General features: G+C 39.0%; 1 protein-coding gene across 4 annotated transcripts in view; it reads right to left on the reverse strand.

The window, feature by feature from the left end:
• LTBP1 (latent transforming growth factor beta binding protein 1) overlaps positions 1–22,501 on the reverse strand; it is a 528,942-nt gene that overhangs the window by 65,565 nt on the left and 440,876 nt on the right. For all 4 annotated transcript variants that reach the window (XM_075339498.1, XM_075339499.1, XM_075339500.1 and 1 more), the window contains 5 exons: positions 21,649–21,771; positions 19,264–19,386; positions 13,267–13,392; positions 10,192–10,317; positions 279–401 (listed from right to left, as the gene is read on the reverse strand). In XM_075339498.1, coding sequence (XP_075195613.1) covers positions 279–401; positions 10,192–10,317; positions 13,267–13,392; positions 19,264–19,386; positions 21,649–21,771 — 621 coding nt within the window. The remainder of the gene's footprint in view (positions 1–278; positions 402–10,191; positions 10,318–13,266; positions 13,393–19,263; positions 19,387–21,648; positions 21,772–22,501) is intronic.

A 22,501-nucleotide genomic window follows, 5' to 3' on the forward strand; every position in this document is an offset into this window, starting at 1 on the left:
CCTACCTAAATCATTCTACCCAGGCTGAACAGCCTACAATTTTATGGATGGGCAGTAACCTGCTGATAGAAAATTAAAAATCACCTTAAGCTGGTGGAAAGGAGTGCTCAGTCAGGGCATGACACCATAATCTAAAATGAAAAACTGACAGTATTTCCCAACAGACAAATGTGAACAGGTGCAGACTGAACATGAAATATACTCTTAACAAATATACAGTGCATACACATGCATTCACTTCAAAGTCCACAGAAGTGTTAGGAAAAGCTTTAACTTACCCACACAGCCTCGAACATCGAGAGAGTCCTGGTACCCCTGATAACAGAGGCAGCGATATGAACCATTGGTATTCTCACAGAACCCTTGACTGCACAGCGTGCTGTTAGTACATTCATCAACATCTGCAAGTGAGACACAATACTAGTCAACGAGCATAGAGCACACACACAAAGACATGCATTGTACCATCTTCTGCATAAACAATTGCTGTATGTCACTTCTCACCTGATGTTTGTTGTAAAAAGTATACATGGTATTAGTTTCGAAAATAAAAGCTTACTGTATGTAGAAAAATAGTCTAATTTATGGGGCTCTACTTGCCCATTTTTTTTTACTTTCCTGAATAACACCATTAAAGAGAGCCCCAACCTGTCCTTTTCTAAAGCCTGTCCATGACAACATGACAGCTAAGCATTGTAAACCACTACGGTAATTCATGACACTGCTGCTGTCATCATGGCCAGCAGCGAAGGGGCAACTGAAGACCTATCTCTATTATTCAGGTACGTGTAGATTAGTATAATTTGTCCATGGTTGTCTTGTAAGAAAAGCTCATTTTATGGAGAAGCAGGCCCGGAAATCAGCAAATTTAGCTTCTCTAATCAGTTATGTCTTCTGAAGGATTGAATCATGTTTATTTATACATTTTCCCTGGATACGCTGGCTTCAGTTTGTAATGGAGACAGGATAGGCATGCTAGATCCTTTTTACTAGTAGATCACACACAAAGAATTAAATTACTTGTGATAATCAGTAGTAGAGTTAGAGGAGCACTACTCTACTTAGGCAATATGTCCACTTGGTCTTGAGCAGGCAGGGAGACAACAGAGGCAATTCTAAAATTCTAGTTAAGATATAAAGTTTCTCGGGCATGGGAGGAAGTAAAGTAGTATACAGGTAGGACAGCAAAGGATCATAGATGTTGGTTACTGTGAGGTAAAATATTTCTCTGCCTGTTTTTAAACAATATTTTACCTCACAGAAACCATGATCCCATGATGTGCTATCTGTATACTGTTTTTCTTCCTCACCGACTCAGGAGATGCGGTATATGATCAGACCATATCTCTGTACGGTCAGACATGGCCATTACACGGTACGTAGCAGGGACACATACATAAGATTATCCCAGGAGATGTGGTATGATCAGACCATGTTCCTGCATGGTCAGACCCGGCCATTACACAGTACATAGAAGGGGCACATATATAAGATTATCCCTGGAGATATGGTATGATCAGACCTTGTCTCTGTATGGTCAGAAACAGCCATTACACGGTACGTAGCAGGGACACATATATAAGATTATCCCAGGAGATGTGGTGTGATCAGACCATGTCCCTGTACAGTCAGACACAGCCATTACACAGTACATCGCAGGGACACATGTATAAGATTATCCCAGGAGCTGTGGTGTGATCAGACCATGTCCGTGCACAGTCAGACACGGCCATTACACAGTACATAGCAGGGACACCTGTATAAGATTATAAACTTATTTTCATTCCAAGATCTATTGACTAAAATCTACGTTGTTTGTGGTACAATCTATTAAGCTTAATTTTTGTTCCTATACCATGCATTGTAACATGCGATGCACAACAGAAAAACTGTTAATGTTCACAAGGGTCAATAAGGCCCATTTACTGACATTAGTAGCAACCAAAATAGAATACCTCTAGCATACATTTTAGCTTTAAATTTACATCTAATAGCTTTTCTGTATTTTACATTTTTATAATATTAGTTAGAAGCTTTTTTTCCACATCTAGATAAATTACACAAAAATTCCATATTAAAACAAACAAAGCACAATAACTACAGAAACTTTCAGATGTTAAAATGAATACTGATTATTCGGCTCATATAGCATATTTTTATTGTAATTCCATATGGAAAATGAATATCTGTTTTCTTTTTTTGCGCGTGCTTGCTCGTTTTATTGCGTAGTAAATGCCCTGGGAATGGATCACAATAATATAATGTTGATTTATTAATATAAGTAATCCAAAAAGTTCAAACTAGTGACACAAGGGTCCTCCTGATTAACATACTGAAAAGAATTTAATGTCTCATGCACGTGAATGTTTTCGTTTGTGACTTTTTCTTGTTTTTCAGAGGCTATTTTTTTATTGATTGTCACAATGTGTCCCCTCTAGAGGTAATAAGGTTGCTGGGGAACATTCAAACTTTTTATTGGAAAGTGTCCAGACATAAATGGTCTCTACTATATTCCCTTCTATCCATATAGCTCAATGCAAGTTCCTAATAATTCAAAGGCTCCCACCAAATCATCTGTAAAAGTTGGCAGCTCTATTACTACAGTAGCTGTTAATAAGTTACACTTCTTCCATTCAGTCCCAAAAGTAATTGAACTTTGCCTCCCTAATGTTCCACTGTTCCACAAAATGAGCTTTATTTTTCTTTTTTTCTGCACAGATGTATTCGGAGACGTAAGACAGGAGACTCCACCGGCATGAGATGGATTGTTTAATTCGGATAGCAGACCTGTGGTAAGGGTCTTTTAAAAGCAGAAATGTATCTAACAGATGGTAACAGCATCAACATTAAGTCTAAGTATTTCTTTTCCAACAACTCTCTAGTGAATCCAGAGTCAAAACCACTTTACAGCAGTTCTCGAAATACCAGCCAGAATAGATAAATATTCAACAGAAGATCTCTCGTCAACTTGGCTGAACGTAGCTCACTAACAGTGCCAGGACTTTCTTTTATAAAAAGAAAAACCTGAAGGCCACTAACAGTAGTCAATAATTTAATAAACAGTAGTCAATGATGCAATTCCATATATTTTACACTTTTTTGGGTAATTTACATTCTGCATCACATATCACTACACAAAAAAATCATGGATACTCTAACAGAATGTCCCTTTTCTGTGCTCTCTCTGTCAGTGCAGTATCAATGGTTAATATAAGCTTTATGGTGAAGTGTTTAGTGGGTTTTTATTAGTGTAAAATATTCTTTACAGTTTTGCTACTTTATTTCATCTTGTTTTTTGTCTTAAAGATGTACACTATTCACAAAAAGTTAGAGTGAAATTTCAGGATAAACCTAAAATGCACTGTAACTTTTTCAGGTGACTTTACTGTGACATATCTATACTTTTGAATGCACATTCTCAACTGTTCAATGTTTCAGGACTTTTAGTACAACTTGCTGTTCTCTAAGGCCTGTTTCACACGTCAGTGATTCTGGTACGTTTGTGCTTTTTTTTCTACGTACCAGAATCACTGACATACGCAGACCCGTTATAATCAATGGGTCTGCTCACACATCAGTGATTTTTCACTGAACGTGTCTCTGTGTGGCATACCCGCGTGTCCGTGATTGCCGCACGGAGACATGTCCATTTTTTTCTGGCATCACTGATGTCCCATGGACCACGCAGTAGTGTGATCCGTGAAGCACGTGCCAGAAAAAAACGTGCATATAAAATAAAAAGCGATTTTTACTCACCCGGCTTCAGCCGCGCTCTCTGCAGCCTGTTCTGCCTGCTGCTTCTGAGGCGGCTCATTACTGTCGTGCATATTCATGAATGCATGACACAGCCGACCCAGAAGCAGCTGCTGCGGAGGTCAGCACCGGCCGGATGCTGCACCGCGAAAGTGTTCAGCACCATGGAGAGTGGGAGCGGGCACAGGTGAGTTAATCTCTATGTGCAATCACGGACCACGGAGAACGGAGCCCGGATTGCACATAGACAACCCACGTGTGCCGTGAATCACGGTACATGGAGGGACATGTGCGTGTTTTACACGTCAGTGAAGAACGTCTGTGTCCATGAATCACCCAATACATTTCGGGGTTCAATTAGAATTGGTATTTAAACAGTCCTCCTCATTAGGCTGTTTACATTTTGACATCATGAGACCAAGACGACACCTAACAATTGATCAACAGTATTGTGCCACTGAGAGGCTTCAAGCAGGATGTTCAGACGGAAGTGGGCACTGAGCTTAGAGTGTTACAGACTATCATCAGCAGGTTGCAACAGAGATACAGAGAGACTGGAAGAGTCACAGAAAGGCATACTAGTGTACGTCCTTTGGCCATATCCCAAACAAATGATGGCTTCATTGTGAACAATGCCCATTGGATAAATGTCACAAATCCTCAGGCACATTTCAGGGAGGTGAGAGGCACCCAAGTGTCAAGTCAGACCATTTGAAACCATTTACATCAGCATGGTCTGTATGCTAGATGACCTGCAAGGGTACCTGACCATACTACCAAGCAGGCGTCATTGTTTTGCAGGACAAGGGACCAGGGGGCTTCAGTTCTGTTCACAGATAAAAGTCAATTCATGTTGAGCAGAAATGATAGCCACCCATGATGTTGGAGATGTCAAGGAGAGCGCAATGCATCAGTTGTCACCAGATGAGCCTTTGGTGATAATAGTGTAAAAGAGTGGGCAGATGTGTTTAGTTAATAAAGAACTGCCATACACTTTGTGAATGGTACAGTGACAAGCCCGTACTACTTGAATAACATCATTAATCCAGTCATTGTGTCTCTGCATGAACGACACAGGCCTAATTTCATCTCTATAAACGACAATGCTCCAGCTCATGGAGGTCGCTTCATTAGGGAACGACTGCTGGAGAGTGGGGTACTTCAAATGGAGTGGCTTGCACTTTCTTCAGACCTGAATCTTACATAAAACCTATGGGATCAGCTGAGTTGCTGTGTAAAGGCTCACAAATCTATACCCCAGAACCTCAATGACCTTAAATTTCACATAAATTTCACCCAAAAGCCAAATATTGTTAACTATTTGTGAGTAGTGTAAGATCAATATTGCATTTGTTAGTGTTCTATTTACTGACAACTTATAGAGGCTAAAAGCTTATTTCCATAGTGTATCGCGTATTGATAGGTGAGGGATGGACCTCTGGCACCCCAACTGATACTAATAGTGGAGCTCTTGTGCAGGGTATTGAAGTGCTGCATTAATCAACTGTGCCACTGTGGAGAGAAAAATTAGACTAGGAGTCACTCGTACACCAGCATTGAGCCAGCTGCAATCTCATGAATGAAATATTTAATTATTTTAACCTGGTACTAAGACTTGACATACATGCCAGGCAAATGTCAGGTGCGCATGTATGGAGCGAGCTCAGGAGCTTAGCTGGTAAGATACACAGCGGGTGCCAGCTGTGTTACACATCTGGAACCTGCCCCAAATAGATTTAAATTTTAATGACCTGCAAAATTATCTTGTTTAGGTCATTTTACTGCAAACCTAACAGAGTATAAAATTAAAAACAAAATTGATGTTGGAATTACATTTTTTCATCATTTCACTTCTTTTTTTTTTTGTCCATCAAAACACTAACCCTCATACGGCTATGTGGAAGAGGCTGATGTTTCGGAAAATTCATTTTCAAGTTACAGTAATTAAACTTGTCTTGATATGCAAAAAAAAGGGGCAAATATACCGCTTGTGCAGCTGGAAGATGGGCCCAGTCAACACAACGATCTGTGAAGATCTAAACAGTCCTGTATTTTGTAATCACTCAACCATCCTGTCATCTAGCCGACCTCAGTGAATGCTTTTATATATATTTTGTTACTTTTTAACTTCAGTTTGTAGTTATTTTTTGTCAGGGATTTTTTATATAAGGTTACTAAAATACTACTATGTAAAAACAAGAAATATTTATGTTAATTGGATGCTATGGCTATGAATGTGGAAACGTAAAAAAATAATATTCGTTTAGCTTTCCAAACCAGCGCATCTCCAAAATCAGTAAAAGCAATGAACCTCAAACTTCGAGGAATACAACTGCCTCCCTTCTTTATGTTGTGTGTGCACATGCGGTGTATTTTTGCGTGTTTGCTTATATATATATATTATATATATATATTTTCAAAGAGAGTAATTCATTTGCTGTGAAAAATGCTACAGAGGCCCCAGGAAAGTCCAGGAAGTGCCTGGACCATCTTCTAAAGAGGATTCAGCCAAGAGTTCAGTTTAACATCGGTGCAGAGCTTGCTCAGGAATGGCAGCAGGAAGGTGTCGGTGCATCTGCACACACAATGAGGCTAAGGTTTTTGCAGGCTGGCATTGCGTCACGAAGGACAGCAAAGAAGCTACTTCTCTACAACAAAAACATCAGATACAAACTGATATTCTGCAAGAATTATAGCGACTGGACTGCGGAGGACTGTGGTAAAGATATTTTCTCTAATTAAGCCCCTTTCAGAAAGTTTTGGACACCTGGAAGAACAATGGCAAATTGCAGAAATATTGAAAAATAAGGGTCAACTATGTAAATGTTGAATCTCTGCCTAAATGCCTTGATGCATTTGTCAATAAAAAATAAAAACAATCGAGTAAAATATATAAAAACACTGAAGCAGAAAACTTTGTGAAACCCAAAACTTGTATCAGTCTCAAAACTTTTGTCCATAAATTTTGCAGGGGCTTGAAAAAGGTGAGGGTGGAGACACGCGGTTTGCATAAGAGTCCATGGCTGACATGGCCATCCCTATGCAAAACCATGCAAAAGACATGTTAACAATGTCTCTTTTACATCATAATTTCTGTAACCAAATTTGGTAGCAAACAGAGCTTTTCTAAATAAGAACTGGGCCTGAATGCAATATTCAACCTCAGTGCAACTTTCCTACATTAGCGTCATGTATTTCTTTTTACAGTCTTTCCAATTTTATGTCTGTAAATTATTAGAGTTTTGCTTTAGAAGCTCCACAGGCTTATAAAACTAATCATAATTTTCAACCTATGGTTATGATTACTCATGAATCTTTTTGAAACAGAAGCAGCCTAAACCTAGACCCATGCTGCCTAAAAGGCCTTCGAGCATTTCATGTTCCTCCTAAGCAATCGGTGGGTAGATATATGCAATATACCCACAGAGAGAAAAGAGTGCTGAGATAGAAAGGGTTCCCAGAGTGAGTAAAAACAAACCATGACATACCAAGTGAAAGGATAAAGTACGTACAACTAGAGAGTATGTTGCCTACTACCTAACTACTGTAGACACGGAAGACAGATGTAGGGTGAAAAGCATAAACAGCAGAGAAATGAAACCCCAGCTAGTCGCACACGGACTGGCATAAAATAACGGCAGTATGGCTGGAAATTTAAATGAGAATATCACCAGCAGGAAATATCAGCAGAGGGAAGGTGTTTATAGCACCACCTAAAAGGTGACTGGACAGACAAATGAGTAAATGAAAACATCTGTTAACCTAAAAGTCTAAAGCAAGGATAACAGATAATAAACATCCAAAGATAAGGTGTATCTGTTGTGGCTCATTGGACAGATAAACCAACCACAATGTACAGGCTCAAGGGTTCAAACCCAATGCATTACAGCATCTTTATTTTAAATTTTAACCGAGGATGTATTATTTAAGCTAATTATGATATTTCAATAGACCCTATATTGGGACTCCCGTCAATTGCTAGGTTGTGACTGTCAAAAACACTTCCTCTTCCTTTACAACCACAATGAGCAGACAGCCAAAGGAGTGGTAGGGTTCATGCTCAAAAGCCACATCATTCATGTTAAAAAAAAAAGCTTTGAAATACCATAACATCTTAGATTTTATTGTCTTGCAAAAGAATTTATCGATATAAAAATGATTTGTTGTGAACTTCACTGTATATAAGAAAACAATTACACAGTAAGTTCGGTTTTGTCACCTCTTAACAACTTCTCGGCTGTCTCCTACTGACTTTTGGCTAATTCTGAGGGTGTTCCCTTGGAATTGACCAGTGTCGTTTTAACACCTGGCTTAACAAAAACGGTATTCTGTTACATAGTTTCAGTTTTCTGGGAAAAGATGTAGGTCTTTCTTTGGTGAAAACATTTAGAATAAACTTGGCATACGTTGTGTGAGAATTTCATGTTTCTGCTCAGTACATTGGTGAGAACTAATGGTCAGAAAATATGTTATTCAAACCTTTAATAGACTACGCACTTGTACATTCATGGATGTGTGGACACCCACGCTCAGCGCGTTTGTGGTCTGTGTTTTATATTCCATTCTACAAACATTTGTGGTTTGGATATAATTTAACCAGAAATAAAATTCATTATGAACCTTTTGTTTATGACCTGCCTCACATGTGTTTGCGAACACATTCTATATTTGTATAAGAAAAGCTAACATTTTTACTGCTGGTGCAGACTTATTATTGGCTAAAGAGACCAAATGGGATATCTTAAAGGGGTATTCCAGTATACTTCAAAATGTGTCTAATAATAGTATTAAAAAAAATAATTAAGCTATACTCAACTTTTTAATCCCTCAAGATCCAGCTCTGTGTCTCTAGTCCTTCCTGAAAGTCTTGTGTTTACCCAGCTGTAACAATGGCATCCTTTAGACCTCCTGTGACCACTGCAGCCAATCACTGGGCTCAGCAGTCTTTCAGATGTAATAGAAATCTCCTTTAAGTCAGGGAAGCTTACTCTTATTGCAAGCACCTGGAAAACTCTGGACAAGGTTGGAGGATCTATAATGGTCATATTGAGTACAGACCCAACGTTTGCTTTGATGTAACCAACTCTTGGGTGTGTTATTTTTATACAAGTTGGGTAAGCTCAACTTATAAAAAAAAAAAAAAATTGTCATTTTCAACCACAATGAAATATAATACTTTACAAAAAAAGAGCACAAGTAATATTATTATATTAGTAAAGGCGCTGCTTCATAAGTCAACAGCTTTTTACAGTCAAACTAGCCCTGTCGTCAGCTGGTTGTTCTGAGGACTGCATTTTAAACTGCTGAAGGACATGTGATATTGTACGACATGGCTGGCCATATATTTTTCTGCAATGCGGTATTACACTCACAGTTAATCATGTAAAGCCAAAGTCAAAACCGCCATGAGAAGCTGCTTATCTATGCTGGTGGTGGGTGTCCAAGCTGGGAACCCACCTTAAAACCGCTAAATTCTCTAATCGGTCATACAAAAAGGGTTCTTATTAGTAATGGGTGAAAGTGCTCGGCATTGCATGTTACTCAATCGAGCATTAATATACTCGAGTTCTCACAGAGCTCAGCCGAGTACCGCAGGTGCTCGGATGTTTCATCCATGTAACAATGGCCACAACACAGATGCTTGCTTCACTCCATGATGTGTGCAGGCACCCTAGAAAGAGCCAGTCACAGTCTCTGAATGTCTCTCCCGGGGAATAAAACAACGCTCTCGGATATAGTGTAACCAAAATAAAAAAACCTGCCTTCCCTCCTGCCAGCAATGCTCTGTTTATGGCTGGCTGTATGTGGGCAGAGACCTGGACAAGCCAATCATTGACTTTCCATAATGCTTGTTACTCATATCGAGCTCATCAGAGTGTCTGACCAGCTCGAATCGAAGAAAGAGCACTGGAGCATTTTAGAGCTTCCCCATCACTAGTTCTTATTAAAACTGCTCTGTAGACTGTATTCCACATACAATGTAGACAAGAGACAGGGGCGTAGGTTCACCTTCCAATCTCACTGAGCTAGAGCTATTTGGGCAAAAATTTCAGCCTCAAGATGTGCAATGCTGGTAGAGAAATACCCCAAAAGATATACAGCAGTAATCAAATTTAGAGGTGGTCCTACAAAGTGTAGACTCAGGGGGGAATGAATACTAATGCACATCACAATTTTCAAATTTGAATTTTCAAAATATTTTCAAAACCATGAATCATTTCCTTTACACCTACTTGCTCCTTAGTGTTGGCATCTCACATAAAAATCAAAATTAAATACATTTAGGTTTGTGGGTGTAATGTCTAAAAATGTGGAAAAGTTCATGATTCACTCTATAACCTATATAACTACATTATTTTGTGATTCCTTGACAAAGGCCACTGTAGATCATGCTTTGAAAAAAAAAAATACTGGACTCTTTATTTTAAGAAGAATTACCTTCACACGATTTCCCATTAGGAGTGGTAGTAAACCCTTGGTCACAGATACAGTGGAATGAGCCCGCAGTGTTGAAACATTCTCCATTTGGAGAACAAAGTTCTGGATTGTTACATTCATTGATATCTGAAAAAGATAGAAGTTTATTAATTTTACAATCCTTTATAAAGGATAAGTCATAAATACAGTTACACACCAGTGAATTTATTTCCCTTATAAACAATACAGTGGTGGACCTTCACATAAAGTATATGGTAATGTGGGGCTGTAAATTTATACATTTAAAGTGGTTGGACAACTCTGGGGACATATTTTTTTTACTTAAAGGGAACCTGTGTTATTAACCTACAGATGTGGGGTTAACCTGTACTGATGCAATTCAGAGCCAGCTGTCAGTCAGTGCCAGGACGTGGTTACAGCCGCCATTCACTGAATACAGAGAGGTGACTGAAACTGATCTAACCGCTCCTCTAAGACTGAAAGCCGGAGGTTGGCAGGAAGAATACAGTTAATTTCCTCCAAGTAGCTGTCAGTCAGTGCAGCAGCTGCACAACTTTAGGCTAAGGTTACACAAGTGAATAAAAACCAGACTGATTTTCATCCAGGAGATTAAGACAAGTGAAATCCGTTTGGTACTCCATATGTCAAGCAAGTGCGCAATTTTTTTCTTTATTAGCATCCGTATTATTCTACAATCATTTACAGGACCATTTACAGTGTTCTATGCTACACAATGATAATGTATCCATAAAAATCGGACAGAATACAGATGGCCCGTGTGCCGGATCTTTTATTTCTCGCACCCATACACTTGCATTGGTGAGTCTCGTCCAATTTACGCATCTACTCACAGCATGCAGTCAGTTTATTCACCTCCCTAATCCAGGGGAGAAAAAAGATGCAGATCTGCTCTGCCTCATTGATTAATATTGGTAGCATGCGATTTGCACTTTGCCAATTTATCAAGCCCTTAAAATGCTATTAGCAGATTAACCCCATATCTGCAGGTTAATAGTGTTTTGGGACATGACAGATTTCCTTTAAATGAGTGTATTTGTAGCTAAAAAAACATAGTTGCAATCGGGTTTCATTAAACATTTTGCACAATTTATCTATAGCCGAATTAACTAAAAATCTGTCAATGAGCCTTTTTTGCCATTGTGGAGGGTCTTTCTCTGAGCTCTTCTCAGCTGATTTATGATCACAGACCACATCCAAGATAAATATGCACAGAAACAAAGAGCCTGTAAAAGCCAAATGGTACAATTTTTTTTAATGGAACCCAATCCCAAAATCATTTTTAGACCCAAATACTTGCATTTATGGGAAAAAAATTGTTCCCAAAAGGTGGACAAATGCTTTACATTCCTAAATACCATTAATTAGAAAATCTCACTCATTTTGTCTATGGAATGAATAACTATAGGACATTAAAATGGCCACTGTCTTGAAACCTGTCCCAGAATGTTAGTAGGACAGGTGCCTCTTATTAAGTGCAGTAATAACCTTTGCTGCTGTGACCTACAAATAACATACATCATATACTTTCAACTATAATCAACATTCAGAATGACAACGGGGACAGCAGTTTGTACACCTTCTTCTTAGTAGTATACCCCTAACGTCTCCAGTATAAATCAGGATACCCACTGGAGCACAACGTCCTACAAGGGAAGCAAGGGGCTGAGCTTCTACGGCACATGTTCACAGGCCCTGTCCCACTAACATTCTAGTACAGGATTTTATTGGCTGCTTTCTTAAAAATATAGGATAGGTCATCAATTCCTGGTCGGCCAGGATCCGAAACCAGACACCCACGCCGATTATCTGTGCTCTGTTCCGGTATTGCCCCATCCTCTGATAGTGGCTGTAGTCGGGTACTGCACATCCGATTCCATTCAAATCAATAGGAGGCACATGTGCAATACCTGGCCGCGACTGCTATCAGAAGACAGAGCAGCTCCGGAACTGAGCATTCCTGGCTACCTGCTGCCACCGCCAGTACCAAGGGCAACTTTTCTTCATGAAAACAAAAGGATTAAGCTTTTAAATTTAAAAAAGATTTCTGGTTTCAGAATATTCATGCATACGGGCTGCAGTTTTTGTTTTTAAAAAAGGACAAAATGTTCTTCACTCATTCTCCCCGGATTCAGTGCTGAGTCTCTGCCACTGTTCCCCATGTCTGTTATTGTCTGCAGGTGTAACATCACGTTGACAGTGCTGCAGCCGATCATTAAACTCAATTGTCTGCAGCGCTATCAACATAACATCAGCGCTGCAGACAATAACAGATGCCAAGAGCGGTGGTGGAGATTCGGAACTTGAGAAAATCACATTTTGTTTTTTTTAAAATGTGCTGTTGCTTTTTTTTTTTTTTTTAAAAAATCCAAACTGCAGCCAGGAGAGAGCGGTTTATTGAAACCAGAAAACCCCTTAAAATTCCCTATTTCTCATCTCCCAATCCGAATGCTTTTCAAAGCAGTTTGGAGACATTCTTGGCGCAGACAGGGTTGGGCTTAAAATTACAGTTTCATTGGGATGCACAGTTGAAAGGTATGGACTATTCTTTGCTATGCACTGACCAAAAATCAGAATATAATGAACCCAATAATGGCCAAGTTGAATGCGACCAACATATACTCCTCAACATTCAAATTGCAACACCAACAAGGAAAAGTCATGGTATTATGGAAATCACAGGATCAATAGACACGGTAATGATATGCAAATAATTAAAAAATGCAATCAACATGAGCAAAGTTTCTAGATTTCATCAGAGACCAGTATGTGCGCAACGTGCAGAAATCCCCACATTTTGATGTCTTGGCTGCGATCAATGAGGCTTTAATGGTTGTTCTATCAAAATACAGATGAATGGAATATCTAGGCAATATTCTTTCAAATATTGGTTCACTCAAATCTCGGAACATTATTTAATTGCTCACCGTAATGTCATAAAATACGGCTTTGTTATGTCTTTTCTGCTTGGCTTGCACAATGTAAATTTATACTAATATTAAGTTAATTCCTCTCCGCAAAGCTGCAAGATTTTGCTTTTCCATAGCTCTACTATACCTTGACACCTTCTTCCATCTATGAGCAGGAAGCCATCTGGACAAACGCATGTATAAGATCCATCCGTATTGTAACAGCTTCCTCCTCCCTGGCACGCTTCATACAGCTCCTGGCATTCATCTCTGTCTGCAATCACATTTTTGGCAAACAGATCAATTATTTTGTGATCGGGTGGTCCATTATTTTACAACCACATTACTCCGCAGCTTGATGAAACATAATTACTTACTTGAACCTCAATGAACAGAGCGCAAAAAATCGTGCACTGGAGTATGGCTATTTCTAGTAATCTTCTGACTATTCATAACGCAGAGTTTTCCTTGGCTCTGGACAGAACACCAGGTTTCAAACATGTGCAAAGTCCCTGGTGAGAGCTGCCACGGAAATGTAAATCTAATTGAAAGAATGGAAAATACAATCTCCATCCATATAGACAAGATCCACCGTATATTTACACCTTGGTCCGCTAAAGAAACTAATAAAGATCTTAATTAAAAGAGTGCATCATCTAATCAATGATCTCATGTTTAATCATTGGAAAACTTTCAGCAAGTTTCCAAATTATATAAAGGCAGAATTACTTAAAATTGACTGCTATCTGGTCAAACGCATGAGCACACACCAAACGAGCACCGTTCACAGTCAACAGTAAAAAAGAACCAGGCTGACATAAGGCCCAATATCACATACTATCTATCCACAGAAGTCTCTTTAGAGGTACAGGTGCATCTCAATATATTAGCACGACCAAGTATTGAGTGCATTACTGTATATACTTTTCAGTAGGCGCCAACATTTCTGAGCTTAAAATAATTTTTCAGTTGATCTTATATAATACTAGCAATCGGCTCGATGCTATCGCTTCGGGAGTGCGGTGAAATACACACCTGTCTATGCTTAGTAGTGCTGACAGGGGCAGTGGACATGTGTCACACTGTTTGCGCTTTCCAATATATCTCGGCCTCGCCTCCTTACTGCTCTATGACATCGCAAATGTGTAATTTAAAACACCAACACCTCATTATACCTGGATGTGGTATGGGTAGCACAATGTTAGTCTGGGAACAGAATTGTGCTTACTCAGTCCACAATTTGGGTTCTGCCTGCACTGTTGTCCCTGGTTACCATGGCTATGATGTGAGTGCGAACTGCGCCTGCGCAACTGACAGTGCCACAGTGCATTGTGGGATACGGTTACAGCCACAACTGGAAATTATGTATATAGATTCTAATTTTCTGAGATAATGAATTTGGGTTTTTATTGGCTGTTAGCCATAAACATCAACATTAACAGAAATAAACACTTGAAATAGATTACTCTGTGTGTAATGATTCTATATAGTTAATGCATTTCCCTTTTTTTATTGAATTACTGAAATAAATTAACTTTTTTATAATATTTGTCAGGACTCTGGCTATTCTGATTACCTTTTCAGCATTTTTGCCCTCTTCCAAGATGGTGTCCTCTACTTGATTGCTCTCCATGTGTTTTTTGTCTTCCTGCCTATATAAACCCCAGTTCAGCCTCTAGTCTTCTGCTTGAGTATTCTGCCTGGTTTTCTGCTCCTAGTGGCATCTCAAGTTCCACCTACTCCTGGAATTCCTGTGTGACGTTTCAGTTGCTGCCCATCAGAGGTTCTGCTACTATCACCTGTTGCCAGTTTGCCTGCTGCTCTCAGCTGTTGTTGCCTTGCCCTCTGCTGCGGCTCTTGCTTGACCTGCCTTTGCTGACACATTAGCTGTTTTGCTTAAATAAGTGCTCTGTCGCTTCCACATTTGAATAGATGCAGTAGTAGAGCTCGGGACTGTTCTGCACTTTAGTAAACTGCTCTGCATCTGGTTCTGGACTTTCAGAGACTTTCTTTCCCAGGGCTTCCTGGGTGTATACTGTGTTAAATACTTTGCTGAAGAATCTCCTAGTGTCAACGGTGCTTTAAAGACTGTACTGCTGAATTGCATATTCCTGTGAGGTTTTCAAGGGACTTTCTTTAAAGGCTTCATTTGATATTTTCACTGTGTGTTTATGGACTTGATTATTTTCCTCTAAACTTAGCTTGTATTGACTGTGTGTTACAATACAGACTTTATCGCCTATACAATGGGTTCAGTTATGTCTTTGTTCCACGCGAAAAGATTCCTGAGTTATCCATTATAATTTTCATAATATTCTAATTTACTAACATGCACTTGTATGTTGCCATTCATGTCCAGAGAAAAATGTTATGTTTTGGGATTAAATATTTTAAAGGGGAATCTGTCAGTAGGATCAACCCTCCAAAGCCGTCTACGTGGGCAAATAGGTCATAGAAAGTTGAATAAAATGATACCTTGATATCTTCGATCTGATGACTTATTCCTGAGCAATACACGCTTTTCTTAAAATGTAAATAAATTAAGAACTATAGGCAGGACACAGATCTCCATAAAAATCTGCCTTAACCCTTAAAATCTGCCTCCAGATTGTATTTTAAATGAACAGAGGTGTTACCAGTGTGAAGCCTATAGAGCAGACTGTCAGTTATTACATGTCTGACACTGGTAACACACCCTTTCATTTAAAACAAGCTCTTGATACAGATTCTCAGGTAGATTTGTGCCAGCACATAGATCTTTCTTAACAGCTCATTTACAAATTAAGAAAAATGTGGATTTCTCTGGAATAAGACATCAGATCATAGCTATCATGGCATCATTTTAGTCATCTTACCTAAATGCTCATATAGATGACTTAGGAGGGTTGATCCTAATGACAGATTCCCTTTCTATATTCTTTTTTTCATTAAAAAGAAAAAATAACTCTGTTGGGCAGAAGGTGCATTCTTACGGTAATAAATAAGAAGTGCCTGTACTGTTATATATCATTCATGTACCAAGCTCTACAACTGTTAGGGCTTGTGCAGATGACTGGATTTTCCGTCCGAGTGTGATTCGTGAAAACATAGGATCGCACTCTGATCATTATTATTCAATGAGGCACGTGCACATTTCCTCGGATCTAAAAAAAGTGCACAATTTGCCTCTGAAAACTGTATCGAACTTGGCCATTCACGTCTATGGGTCTGTGACAAAAATCAGACTGAACTCAGATGACATTTGTGTGTAGTCTGATTTTTCATGGACCATCAGAATGGAGATGATCCGATTCGATAAAAACAGATCCCACTCTGATCTTGTAATACAACCGTTTTTCTCTGCTCGAGAAAATATGGTGTGATCCTAGCCTTGAGTCATACCTATTTATTAATGCCCACAACATCTTATTCAAGCATATTCCACCTCAAACCGTCCAAAAAGAAAGCATTAAAAAGAATGGCAAAAACATTTAATATAAGCACTGCAAAGTAAAAAAAGACTCGCTGTGCACATGTTCTCAAAAGCCGTGAGCGGCTAAAAGAAACTGATCTGACCATTCTTCAGGCGGCTTTCCACTTGAAATATGCCACTATTTTATATATCTGACAATGGAGGACAAGGGTTAAACACCCGCGTTGCTGTGAGCAGAAATGAAATTAACAATATTCTAGAAAGTGATTTATTTAATGCGTCTCGGAGTGAAACTCCTTCATCAGGACTATCACAATTCCATGGAACACTTCTTATGTTTCGCTCTGAAACTCTGAAATGCGTTGAATAAATCCTAAAGGCTGTTACACTGTAGAGGGATCAGTTTTATTCTCATTTTCACAAGGAAAGACTAGAAGCAATGGGATGAAACTGATGGGGAGGAGACACATTAGATATTAGAAAACACTTTTTGACAGTCAGGGTGATCCATGAGTGGAACAGGCTGCCACAAGAGGTGGTGAGTTCTCCTTCAATGGAAGTCTTTAAAAAAAGGTTGGATGGACATCTGACTGGGGTGATTTAGTGAATCCTGCTTTGAGCAGGAGGTTGGACTAGATAACCCAGGAGGTCCACTCCAACTCTAATATTTTATGATTCTATGAAATTACTTTCTAGGATACTGTTCATTTAATTCATTCACACTGGAGCACGGGGATTTAACCCTTATCATCCATTGTCAGCTGCCATGTTGATGCTCTTCAAGTGGTTGTGTCTCACACAACCCCACCAGGTGAGCAAATCTTTGTGTGTATTATCACCATCATCACACAGCTAAGACCCTATTGAGCTATTGTCTCTCCGGATTTAACTATTTTATATTTAGCATATAAATAAAACATCCTCAAAAACACACTTCATGCCCAATAAACCTTTTGTGTATATGGTCATGTTCTTTCATTGCTTTGCCTTCCGTTAGCTCTTTACAGTAGAGTCTAAGAATACATCACACAACCAGTAAACAGATTTTATCTATTTGTAATAAAAACCATATTACAAAATAAATAAGACATGTGATAGCTTCTGATCGAATCACAGATTTTAGTTTTGTGTTAATTTCACATTTAATTCATATTTTTAATATTCTATTTAATCAGTCATTAGTTACTTGGACTGTTGTTCTCATATCCGCACAGTGGCCATTAGGAAACAATCAGACGGCAGACTGCACACTGGACCCATGAATCAATCTGCACGGAGGATTTGGAGAGGGGGGCGGAAGGGATTTTTGTTATGATGTTTGCTTTACACAATTTGTCTGTCATTGCGGAGAACACATGGGATATGAGTAGGAGCGAGCCATCAGTGCCCCACAAGCAGCTGTTTATAATACGGTTCCTGTCTGTTTTCATTAGACATCACATGTACAATGGTGAAAGTCTGTGTAATGCGAAGCTAATTGCTGGGAGACTTTGCGGCCTTTCGTGTTACTGTTCTTTCGGTTGGTAATGTAAACCTACCATGTGTTCTCAGATGTTCAAAGCATTCTCAATATAAACGGACGTTGCAGAAAACTAGACTATAAGGTTCACACAACTGTACTACACAAATACATTTATTTTAACTAATCGAGATATCAATAAAGAACTATCGGCCAATGCATTATTGCATTTACACTTTTTTTTATCTAGTTTTTGGAGATTTTTTCAGCTCATTTTTCATTGGCACCTAGTTCTCTTTTTAATTTGAACCTTTATAAAAGGCCGCTTGTTTGTTTTTATAAATACCATTGCGTGCAGGGTTTGAGGTTTCTAGTTGTTTTAAGCTGATTCATCAATTTTCATTTCATCACTTTTTAAAGAGTTAAATTTGTGTACTACTGTCCTTCTGGAGTGATTTTATGGATGCCAGATATTTTGGTGCAAATGTTGGACTGTTTTAGTAGAAGGTGCAACTGTTGCACTAAAATGTCAATTTTGCCCAAATTTCATGAACAATGTAGGCCATTTTGATAATTATGAGCTATGTATTTTTACTGGACGTTACCCCAAATAACTGTGTTATTCTACCCTAATCATCAGGCCTGTGCTATTATACCGTTATCACCAGGAATTATTTATTATACCCTACGCACGTCACGGCTGTCTCTATGCATTATGAGATGAGTGACAGATTCAGGGCTTGAGAGTAGAGTTGATGAAATCCGCCAAAATCAGGGACCGGCGGACCACTGCCCGATTGAAAAAAAAGCCGAATCCCCTCCGAATTCAGGTGCCATATAAGTCTATGGGGATCAGAATCCAGAGATTAAAAACGTTTGTGGCGGGGATAGGGGGGTAGGAGCGCACGAACCACAAGTCTTACTTCATCAGGGACTGGAGTAGGATATGTGGTGAGGTGCACATGGAGGTGTATGCCATTCATCACACGCTCCTGATTGATTACAAGCCTGGTGCATCTGACTCCAGCATGCTTCCTCATCAAGAACAGCATGAACACCGCCGGGGTTAATGAATCGGGGCCCAGGTGTATTAGAGAAGACATCAATTCTAGATTTCTAGTTACACTGACTGAGGCCACATCTGTGAGTCTTTGCCTTCGTGTGGCAGCACAGGAAATGCTTAAATAGATGTTTAAAGGGAATACTTAAAATAGGCACATGTCAATAATCAAAATATATTTTCTTCCCCACTTGGGTGTATGGCTGAATCATACCTTCACATTGGTCCCCAGTGGCTGATATCTTATAGCCGTCGTTACATATACATGTGAAGGATCCCCTGGTGTTCCTGCACTGGCCATTACCACATAGGCTTGTGTCTTGGCATTCATCAATATCTGTAGAAAAGAAGACAAAATGGTAATGAAAGGAAATTTTTTGATGACATTTATTGTATTATTTATTAGGCGAATGGAATATATCGTTACAAATATACTGTGCATATGGGGGATATATATTAGGTGATGTGAATGTTTTCACTGTGTTCTCAACTTCTGCTATGTAAATAAAAAATGTTATCTGAGTGGAGACAATAGTGTGGATTTATATAGTAATTGATGCACTATACTATTTTTATTGTTTTATATCATATCATAAATATTTATCATTTATTGTTTTAATTCTTATATTTGGCATTTAATGTCCTGAGCAAATCAACATAGATATAAGAATGTATCCATATCTGTACCTACAAATAGCACCTTCACATAAAGCTAAAATGACATTCTGTGTAGAATAAGTCCACACGTAACCCATGGAATGAGGGCTAGTGCGCTGCGATCACAAGGCAATAGGTTTACTGAGAATTTACATTGGCACTGCCATTTCAATAAAGTTTGCATAAATCAATATACAGTAACAATAGTGCAAGTAACATTCCATATATTAGTTGCAAACCGTAATATATAATTAATTATATACTTGTTGCAAATATGACATATGTATTGACCAATTGTCTTTTCCAAACAAAAGTTTGACATTTCACTGCCAGACTCCTGACATTTCATCAAGGCTTTTCAAGATGGTATCAATGTCTGACCAGTTCGATCAGACATTGATAGACTTCACTGTTTCCTACCAACCCTATTTCTTTAGACAAGCAGTGTCCTGAAGAAATCAGTCATCTCATACAATAAGGAACATCATAAAGGTCGCAAAGAAATGCAACATGTTGACATATCTATTAATTTAGAGAAATATTTAAATAACTTTATTATTAGTGGATAATAGATTTCTAGAGATTATACACATGTTATAATTGCTCATTTAACGGAATCTGTCTTTTCTGATGAATTTTCAAAATCAGCTGTCATGTGTGTGTGTGCTTAACGGGTAACAGGATTTCTGAGGATCACATACCAATTTCTTCCCTCTCTACTAGTCGACTAAGTGTTATTATGTCTTCCATACATAGCACATACAGAGAAGAGACGTTCTCTGTTTCTTTGCACCCTTAGAAGCAGCATAAAGGACTTCATACAGTTGTACTGAGCAGTGTAGCTGTGAATCCAACAATGAGATAACCTAAAACTTACTAGGCTAGCATCAGTGCATCTTTATGTACACAGAGATGAGATTCTGTTCTCCATCTCTTTGCACCCTCAGAAGCAGCAGCACAAAGAACATTATACAGTTGTACTGAGCAGTGTAGTGTGAATCCAACAATGAGGTAAGATAAAACTCTTATTAGAGCACCATTAGTTCATTTTTTTGCTTCTCTATGACTGTAGCTACTTTCTTCTTCCTCCCTCCTTCATAGACTTCTATATGTAGCTGTAACTCGAAACCTCAGTGATCTATAAATCCCTCTAGTTTCTCAAGATGGTTTTAGCATGAAATTAAGGCCGAGGCCACATGGGATTATGTGCGATCCTCACATGACACTCGTCACACGCTCGCAGTACACCGGGAGCCGAGTGTCATGCGAGGGTCATGCGACTGTGGTCCGATCATGCGATCAGACCACAGTTGCAGAGGGGAGGGCCAGCGCTGCAGAGGGGAGGGCTGGCACTGCGGAGGAGAGGGAGCGATTTATCTCCCTATCTTCTCCGATGCTGGTTGATGCGAGAATTGCACTGCTCTTGTGTTATTCCGGTGTAACAGGAGTGCAGTGCAATGTTTCTCTCGCCCCATAGACTTGCATGACTGCGAGTGGAAAAGGATCACATTCCACCCGCAGCATGCTGTGACTGCTTTCTCGGTCCGATTAGGGCTGAGAAAACAATCGCTAATGAGTGCTGCCCCATAGAGAAATATTGGTCCGAGTAAAATGCGATTCTTTTATCGCAATCCACTCGCACCATTTTTTTCGCCGTGTGTCCTAGGCCTAATGCTCAATTCAGGAGGCAGGGGGAGAGGAGAGGTGGATAATAAATGGAGAAACTGGCATATTCGTCTAGTAAGAATTTCTTATCGTATTCGCTTACTATGACATACAATTGATTTATGTAAAGCTTACTGAGATGGCAGCTCCAATATAAATACTCTATAACCAATCATCTTGTGTTTGCAGTGCATTAGCCCTATAATTATTTCATGGTCTAAATGTGTATATAATAGACACAGACTATCAATAAATATAGAATAAGCATATTGCATACCGTCACATCGGTCCCTCGCTGCGCTCAACTGATATCCTTTGTTGCAAGAGCATACAAAGGAACCCTCTATATTTTGGCACCTGCCGTTCAGGCATAAATCACCCAGCTGACATTCATCAATGTCTGTAAAAATAGAAATGATAAAGAAATAGTTATTCATATATACTTTTATTGTCTCATAAAATATCCAATAGTTTTAATGTCTTCAGTCTCAGAAAAACATATATACCATATTTTTCGGACAATAAGACGCACCTGACTATAAGACGCACCCAGGTTTGGACAACAGAAAATAGGAAAAAAAACATTGATATTAAAACTACCCTGGTGATGTAAAGAAGTGGAGGGGGTAATGTTGGTTGTCTTCAATTATGCTCCTAACTTGGTGCTCTAGGATAGAAGAGGGGATAATGAATTTTTCTAAAGTGATAGAATTACATTAGTAGGGTTGTACCGAATTATAGAGGGTATGATATACTGTTCACAACAGTGACATAACAAGGTCACAATACAGTTTATGTTGGTTGTACCAAAGCTCATAAAAAGCACAAGTCCATTTATTGTGTAATCAACTTTGTGGTGTCTCACATGTGTAATATATTTCATTTATGCCACTTAATCTCCTTATACACAATTTAGCCAGCTGTACACTTTAGTAGGAGTTATTCTAATATCCACACTATAAAATATGTCTATTGTAGATTTTATATCAAGATGTCCTATGCCACGATGATGTGCTGTGCACTCACATAAGTGTGAGAAAACCACATATGTATCCTATATGGTGCAGAGAAGGAGTAAGGATAGGGTCACATGAGCGTATGAATCTGACTAGTACAAAACGAGAAAATCT

Source organism: Anomaloglossus baeobatrachus, chromosome 3 (genome assembly GCF_048569485.1).
Source record: "Anomaloglossus baeobatrachus isolate aAnoBae1 chromosome 3, aAnoBae1.hap1, whole genome shotgun sequence".
Lineage (NCBI taxonomy): Eukaryota > Metazoa > Chordata > Amphibia > Anura > Aromobatidae > Anomaloglossus > Anomaloglossus baeobatrachus.